The sequence below is a fragment of the Budorcas taxicolor genome, chromosome 9 (assembly GCF_023091745.1).
Source record: "Budorcas taxicolor isolate Tak-1 chromosome 9, Takin1.1, whole genome shotgun sequence".
In the NCBI taxonomy this organism is placed as follows: domain Eukaryota; kingdom Metazoa; phylum Chordata; class Mammalia; order Artiodactyla; family Bovidae; genus Budorcas; species Budorcas taxicolor.
The window spans coordinates 33,863,605-33,872,687 of NC_068918.1; the positions used below are offsets into that span (position 1 = coordinate 33,863,605).

The 9,083-nt window shown below is 35.9% G+C and overlaps 1 protein-coding gene across 1 annotated transcript in view; it reads left to right on the forward strand.

The window, feature by feature from the left end:
• Nucleotides 1-8,814, forward strand: part of SEC63 (SEC63 homolog, protein translocation regulator) — a 61,800-nt gene extending 52,986 nt beyond the window's left edge. The window contains exons 19-21 of the mRNA XM_052645452.1: nt 3,203-3,301; nt 5,974-6,078; nt 7,812-8,814. Coding sequence (XP_052501412.1) covers nt 3,203-3,301; nt 5,974-6,078; nt 7,812-7,955 — 348 coding nt within the window. The 3' untranslated portion in view covers nt 7,956-8,814. The remainder of the gene's footprint in view (nt 1-3,202; nt 3,302-5,973; nt 6,079-7,811) is intronic.
• Nucleotides 8,815-9,083: the final 269 nt, after the last annotated feature.

Below are 9,083 nucleotides of genomic sequence, written 5' to 3' on the forward strand. Positions count from 1 at the left end.
TCTTACCCATTCATCTGCTGATGGACATCTAGGTTGTTTCAATGTCCTGGCTGTTATAAACAGTGCTGTGATGAACATTGGGGCACATGTGTCTCTTTCAATTCTGGTTTCCTCGGTGTGTATGCCCAGCAGTGGGATTGCTGGGTCATAAGGCAGTTCTATTTGCAATTTTTTAAGGAATCTCCACACTGTTCTCCATAGTGGCTGTACTAGTTTGCATTCCCACCAACAGTGTAAGAGGGTTCCCTTTTCTCCACACCCTATCCAGCATTTATTGCTTGCAGACTTTTGGATAATCACTAGCTTCTTAATGTTTATTTTTCTTTAATGAATCTCATTTTAATCAAATAGATTTGGGGCAGTGAGAGGCATTCTCTAAGTAGAGATAAAGAATAAATGCACATTCTTGAACATGTATGTTCTAGTAATGATGTTTCTGAAAATGAAATGTCAGACTGCTTAAATATAGAAATGTTTACCTCATTTCATTAATAATCATAACTTTTTAAATTGTTATTGAAATATAGTTGACATACATTGTGTTAGATTTAGGTGTACCATCTAGTAGTTTGATATTTGCACACATTATGAGATGATCACCACAGTGAGTCTGGTAACCATCTGTTCCCATACAGAGTTACTATAATATTATTGATCATCTTCCTTATGCTATACATTATATCACATGACTTATTTATTAATATCTCTTCCAAATCTCCTTCATTATCTCCCCCGCCACTTCCACCCCTCTTGCATATTTGTTCTCTGTATCTGTGAGCCTGTTTTCATCTTATTTTGTTTCGTTTTTTAGATTCTACAAATAAGCGAGATCGTGGTATTTTGTCTTCTCTGACTTGACTTAGCATGATATCCTCTAGGTCTATCCATGTTGTTTCTGATGTCAAGATTTTGATTTCTTATGGCTTGAGTAATATTCCATTGTTTATATGTACCTTCTTTGTCTATTCATCCATCAGTGGACACTTCAGTTGCTTCCATATTTTGAATATTGTAAGTAATAATGCAATGAATTGATGTGCACATATCTTTTCAAATGAGTGTCTCTTTTTTTTCCTTGGGGTAAATTGCTAGAAGTAAAATTGCTGAATCATACGGTAGTTATAGTTTTCATTTTTTGAGGCTCTTCCATACTGTTTTCCAGAGAGGTTATATTCATGTAACTGTAATTTTATTGGACTCTGTGTCCTAGACATTTTAACAGGTGTTTTTTTGTATTATCTCAGTTTATCTTCACAACACAACTTGAGGTAGGCATTCATCACTTAACAGAGAAAAAAGGTGAGGTTTCAAGAAGTGAAATAATTAGGTCTGGATAACTTTGAAATAGACATTGGCAGACTACTGCCTGCAGACAAATCTGCCTCCCAGCTTGTTTTATAAATGAAGTATTATTGTAAATGAAGTTTTATTGGAACAGAGCCACACTCATTCTTTCTGTAGTACAATAGCAGAGTTGAGTAGTTACAACAGACCCTTTGGCCCTCTAAATCTGTGGGTTCTGCATCTGCAAACGTGGCGGGCCAACTAGACCACGACATTTTATGTAACAGACTTGCGCGTTCATGAATTTTGGTATTCTGGAGATGGAGTGGTCCTGGAATCGATCTCCTGTGAGTACAACAGTACTGCACTTAGAGTCTGTTATGTTTCTGCCCATTTTGTGTGTGCAAAACACACGTAGAAAGACATATGTATACACCTATACCTTTTGTTGTAGTAGTCCTAACCCTTGGATTAAGCAGAAGTTGAGTTAGTCATCCACTTATGACTTGTTATCCTGTTTATTAATGTTGCATTGCCTTGTAGTTTAAGGCATTTAAACAAAGCTTTTAGTTGAGCTTAGTGGACCATTATTAGGAAGATAATAAACTGCATTTTAATGTCCTAAGATTGAAATAAAATAGAAAGCACAAGTGATTTTGGCTTAAAGATATAGACGTTTTTCCTATGAAACTATTTTCAATAAAATTATTTTTTTAAACTTTTCTTGGATAATTGAGACTCTAGTGTTGCTTTGGTTAATCCGCGTATCCTACAATTTATATCATTTTTAGCTCCAGAACTTTTAAAAAGCCATTTTAGAAAGGTATCTTCCCTATCCCATTCTTAAACAGTGGATGCAAAGCGAATGAATAAAAAGTTACTGATCTGTGCTGTGATGCAGTGGTGGTTGCTGACCACACTGAAGTTTGGTGCTCCCAGACTGGTCTTCTAATTTTTTTTTAATAGATTTTTGTCTCCTGACAGTGTTTCCTGCTATCACTGTGCACTCTGGTGGCAATTTCTTTACCAAGCCCTTTTTCTGTTCCTAATCTTTTATGTAGTACAACCGAAAATGCTGAGCTTATTGAAATCGTGTACCGTAAATGGTACAAATAGATTCTTAGAATCTGAGATGCTGTCTTGTAAGTAACATGTTTTAATGTATTGATTTCTGATACTGTTACCCAAGTCCCTTCCACTCCTACTTTCTGTCTTTTGCTTATTACTAGGTAAGATTACTAAAATTATTTGCTAAATGAATTCGTGATAGCTTATACTGTTTTATTTTTTAGCATATCTTTTATCATTTAAGGTTAATCAGGAGTTTTTAAAATACAGAGGTTTGTCAGTAGGGTTTAAGGGGCTAATTGAAACCCCAAAATTATATACAAAATTCTTTTGTTGGAGAGTGGCTCTAAGGAGAATTTATTCATTCAGTAAATGTTTATTGTATTTTGTACCAACCATGGTGTCTGTGCTGGGGATATAGCAGTGGCTAAAGGGCAATACAGTTGGCCCTCTGTATCTGTGGGTTTTGCATCCATGGATTTGATCACCTGTGGATTGAAAATGTTGAGGGGTGGATTCCAGACAGTCCAAAAAGGCAAACTTGAATTTTCTGGATATTGGCATAGCAATTACATTGTATTAGATATTATAAGTAATCTAATCTAGAGGCTAGATAAGGTGTACAGGAGTATGTGCATGGGTTATATGCAAGTACTGTACCAATATATGTAAGAGATTCGAGCATTCATGGATTTTGGTATCCGCATTGCAGGGGTGAAAGGGGAACTAGTCTGAAATCAGCCCCCCTCAGGTACCAAGGAGTAACCATACCCCTAAAATGAGATAAGGTGAAACTGTATTTCTGTAATTCTTTCTGGCTATTTATACTCTTCTCTTTTTCTCTTTGCAGGAAAAGCAAGAATGGTGGTGGCTTTATATCGCAGATAGGAAGGAACAGACATTAATATCTATGCCATATCATGTGTGTACACTAAAAGATACGGAAGAGGTAGGTATCCAACAACATTATTTAGATATAGAAAACAGTATAGAAATCCATTTATCATATACGGCTTATTGCATTTTATTGAAAACACATTTTGTAACTGTTCTCTGACAGCTTTTGGAGGGAGCTCATTGGAAATTGATATAATATTAAATTTAGGTAGACAGCTTGGTGGTCTTTTAAAACCTTGTTCTCAACTTATTTTGGGGAGTTTTCACTGTTGCTGTCTTAAGAATATTTGCCTTACCATATCTCCAGAATTTAGTTATGTTCTACAAACCTTTATGAGTTTTATCCTCGTTGGATTAGTGCTCAGAAATTATTGTTTGTATCCTCATTGAACTAGTGCTTTTGTGTTAAAAACAAATGTAAGTACTAGTGATTCATTTGTTAAAGTGGAATTTCTTATTTTATTGCATTGTCCACTGTCAGTGACATCACTTAAATAGCATTGTGATGAACATATTTTGCCCTTGGATTTCCTTGTTTTTCTTCTTGATTTCTTTACGTTAGTATTTGAGAAAGAAGGTTCTGTCTACCTGGACGTGGTGGACAAGAGCAAAGCTTTTGAATTTCAAGAGAGTTCTGTAATGATGATTTTTAAATCCTAAAAGTTTTTTCCTACCTTTCTAACCAAGTAGCAAATGTTTAAAGTAGTTTGTTGTTGTTTGACACTTAGTGATAGTGCCAACTTATGGGTATCTCTTTCACAGAGTAATTTTTAACATTTTTTAAAATTTAAATTTTACCCATTTTTGAATGGATTATACATGTGCCTAGTTAGTGTTTCAGAAGATATACAGAAGTGCACACACTGAAACATCTTGTATTCCTGTCTCTCAGTCACCCATTCTACTTGCTGGAAACCATCGATATTACCAAATTTTTATTTATTCTTCATGTGATATTGTAGTAAAGTACAAGCATATACATAGGTATATTCTCCCCAGTTTTGCACAAAAAGTAGCATACATCATGTTCTGCACCTTGCCTTTTTCTCAGTGATAAAACTTAGAATTTGTACCATATTAATATAGAAAAAAGCTTCATTGTTTGTTTTTACAGCTGCATGATATTCTTTAGTGTGGAAGTTTATTTATTCAGTGCTCAGCTCTTTAGAGGACTTACAAGGTGTTTCTTGTCTTTTGCTGCAATGAATAACCTCATATCATTCAAACACATCTATAGGATAGAGGTAGAATTAATGAATTAGAGGCTCTGTACATTGTAATTCTGATAGATGTTGTTAAATGTTTATTTCTCCATAGGAAGAAAGAATGGTCAAGTGTAGTATGTTCATTACCTCTCAGTTTGTGAGATACAGAAAAATGTTGCAGGCATATTATCATGCCCCCACAGACCATTCATCGATGGTTTTGACCTCTTTCTGTTTCTCTGTGACACCAGCTGAGTGTCCTGTGGTTTAACCTAGTGCTGACACTATTTCCCCAGACAGCTCAGATTAAGGTTCAGTCCCAGAAGACTGCTGTTGCCCCGCTGCCCATCTTTAGATGCCAGTTGCAAGTCCCAGCTTGTCACCTGTACTTCTGACCAACTGGCTGTAAATCATGGCTCCCATGATCCCCTCCTTGGGTTCAGTAATTTGCCAGAATGACTCAAAGAACTCAGGGTAACATATTTACCAGTTTATTATGAAAATAGTATGATGAAGCAGATGAATATCCGGATGAAAGAGATACATGGGGCAAGGTATATGGGAAGGGATGTCGAGCTTCCATGCTCTTTCTGAGCAATCTGCTCTCCCAGCACTTCTGCATGTTCACCAGTTTGAAAGCTCCCTGAACCCCTTATTTTGGATTTTTATGGAGGCTTTATCACCTAGGCATAATTGATCATTAACGCAGTTTCCATCCTCTCTCCAGAGAGTGGGGGGGGGGGACGACTGAAAGTTCCAGGCTTCTACCCATGGCTTGGGCTTTCTGGTGACTGGTCCTCATCTAGGAGACCAAGAGTTGCCTCATTAGAAGAGAACTTATTCTTATCATCCAGGAAATTCCAAGGGATTTGTCAGCTCAGTGTCAGGAACCAGATCCAAAGACCAAATTTTAGAAAAGAAGATGCTCCTTATGTGCTCTTGTCACTTTGGAATTACAGGGATTTGAGAAGCTCTGTGCCTGTGACTGAGGGCAGAGAGAGAGAGAGAGAGAGAGAGAGAGAGAGATGTATGTATGTATGTATGTATGATGTATATGATGTATATATATATGTATGTATGTATGATGAATGTATTTTCTGTTCTCTCAACATTTGTTCTAGAAATAAGAAAATTTGGCAAGAACTATTCCTGTTTGGTGAAGTCTGTTTTAGTTCAGCATTTCATTTATTTTACTTTTATACCCAGCTTCATTTCTTTAAATTATCAAGATAGAACTTGGTTGCTTTAAATATGTTTTCTTGAATTCTGGAGATAGAAATTACCCCCATCAATTCTGCTTATTTTTATTTCCTTTTTACGTAGTATATATATGGCACAAATGTCATATATGTAAATACATTTGTTGTCATTAGAACTTTTGTAACATGTGTTAGGACCTCTTCTGTCTTCTGAGTAAGCACTGGCTATTAAATACTCTCTGGTCTAAATATGTTAGGAGGGAGCTATTGTTTCTTCCACTCTTTAAAATACAGATTTTAAGTTCTGATTTATCTTCTAGGTAGAACTGAAGTTTCCTGCACCAGGCAAGCCTGGAAATTATCAATATACAGTGTTTCTGAGATCAGACTCCTATATGGGTTTGGATCAGATTAAACCACTGAAGGTAAGAATAATGACTATGCTGTAAATGTGGTGTTCCCTAGAAATTGTCATACTGAATGAAGTCAGTCAGACACAGAAAAACAAATATTAGATGATATTGTTTATATGTGCACACTAAAAATACAAATTAACTTATTTAAACAGCCTTATGGTTACTGGGGTGATAAAAGTGAGGGGGCAGGGATAAATTGGGAGATTGGGATTGATCATATGCATACTACTATGTATATAAAATAGGTAGCTAATAAGAACATGCAGTATACCATAGGGAACTCTATTCAATACTCTGTAATGCCCATATGGGAAAAGAATCTTAAAAAAAAAAACAAAACAGTGGATTTACATATATGTATAACTGATTCTTTTTGCTATACACCCTGTCAATCAACTATACTCTTATAATAAAGTTTTTTTGAAAATGAATATTTTTTTTAATCTATGATGGGTATGGATTTGCATTATTATACTTGTGTGGGAAATGAAAGTTACCACTTCCTCCTTTTTGAGAAATTTTCAAATACCTGAGAAAGAAGGAAGAAGAGGAATACACAGAGAAAAAGAGTGAATCAAACCACATAAAAATTTTTTTATACATTTTTGAGGTAATAAAGGGAACTTAAAAAAATAAGGTTGTCTATTTGAATAAGTGTATTACATCTTGGGGAAACAGTTCTAGTTTTGAAATGTAGAATAACAGGGAAAGAGGTCCTCTCATAGTTTAATATAATACACTTGATGGACTGCTCTCAATAATAAACTTGTGTTAAAGGAGTATGATGATTTAGAACCTTGAGTATAACTTACCAGCGTGATAGGTCGCAGAGTCGGACACAACTGAGCGACGGAACTGAACTGAACTGAAAATATGCCATACCTTTATAGGGCCTCACCAGATGGTTTCTGTTTTCTTTAGAAAGGCACATGTATTGCATTTTAGAGTATACACTTGTGTGAGTATCATCTGAAGCACATTCTCATCAATGTTACCATTTCACTTGTGAAAGTAGTGAAGCTGCTTAGTCATGTCCGTTTCTTTGCGACCCTGTGGACTGTGTCTATGGGATTTTCCAGGCAGAAGTACCGGAGTGGATTGCCATTTCCTTCTCCAGGGGATCTTCCCAACCCAGGGATCGAACCCAGGTCTCCCACATCGTAGGCAGACGCTTTACCATCTTAGCCACCAGGGAAGTCTCTTGAGCTTTTCATAAAAGGCATGCTATTGTGTTAGAGAGATTGTGCTGAAGAAGTGTTGCATTGTGTACTGGGACTCAACTGAAAGGAGCCAACAAAGGCGTGGCTTTTTTTCCCCATGAGGGCACTGTATTTCTTTCCATTGGCTATAGGATGTTAACTTCATGAGTAGTCTGGAGGCTGCAAATACCTCTTTGGAAGTCACACTTGAACTTTTTTTCCATCCACAGAATTATTATGAACAGTGTTCCTGCTCAAGAGTCAGAATTATTCATCTTTCATACTGCAGAATAAATAGTATATAGCTCCTGTAAAATCATTCTATTAAACTACACTAGAAACTTAATTATACTAACATGTTACTAGATTCACGTTTTTATTTTGTGGATGATTATCTGTTCTTAAATGTGTTAAATTTAGAGTTAAAAGATGTAATCTTTTCTTTACAAGTGTTGCTGTCAAAGATAATCTTTTCTTTACCAGATATTTCTTACATTATTCCTCCCCAGATTTCTAATGTCTGCATGTAATTCTTTTTTCTAGTTGGAAGTTCATGAAGCTAAGCCCGTGCCAGAAAATCACCCACAGTGGGATACAGCAATAGAGGGGGATGAAGACCAGGAGGACAGCGAGGGCTTTGAAGACAGCTTTGAGGAAGAGGAAGAAGAGGAGGAAGATGATGACTAAGCATGGACCACAATATTTGCACATATTTGCAAATTTTTGCTGTTTCGGAAGTGTATAATAAACCAAAAGCAGTGCAGAACTGATGTTGAGGGAAGTGTTGCTAGAAATGGGTGTGTTACGAAGGCATTGGTGGTGCCTTGGTGCAGTCTGAAAGATGCTTAAGGTTTGTGAAAGCCTTTCAGGTATGGGATGGTGCATTTATTTCATCTGCAAATGATAATAAACCCTTTGTTATAACTGTCCAGAAGTGTGGGCTATGTGTTATCTGATCATCTATGGTCCCAGTAAAAGTAAAGGTACATGAAAAACAATCTATAAATGAGTGACCTTTCTTTGTTTAGCTTTAGTTTTAACATTAAAGTATGTGTGATGAACACCACAAATGTTTTAAGTAACATCTGCTCAAGTTTTAATGTCTTAAGCTCTATTATTCATTTACTGACATTTTGCAGTGTTATAAAACTATTTATAACAGCTCCATTCATAGCTTTAAATATTTTATTTTTGCCTATCTTGGTCATAAGTTGGCATTCTGTCACATTCCACATAATCTAGAGGGCTACGTTTTGGGATTTTCCTTTTCTTAATTGCCCAGAGTTACCAGATAGATTATAAAAACGGCTTTTAATGGCTTAAAACATTTTTAAGCCTCTATTTTAGCAGATCAATGCAGGATCTAATTCTTTTTATAAGCTATAGATCTAAAAATGATTGTGGGACCATACGTTCTCTGATGTTGGTGACTTGTGTTACTAAACCTTTTTAAAAAAAGGTCACTATAAAAGCTGAAATACATTCTTAGCTTTTAATCTACCTGACTCTTATCAGAAGCCTTTTAAGGTAAAATATAACATGCAAAGGAGGCATTTTTTTGTATTCATTTTGGACTCCTGTCAATAAAATAGAAGTTTGACTCATTTTATGTTTGTAATGGTGTGTGTCTTTTTACTCCCAGAAAGGGATATATAGGAGAACTCATTCTTTCATTTTTCAACTAAAAATTTAGTAATACTGTCCATGACTGCTTAAGTGACTGCTATTTCTGTATACTATAGAAAAACCTGTGATTGGGGGAAACTTCCCCTCACACTGTCACACAGTACAGCCTGCAAGGATCATGCTTACAAA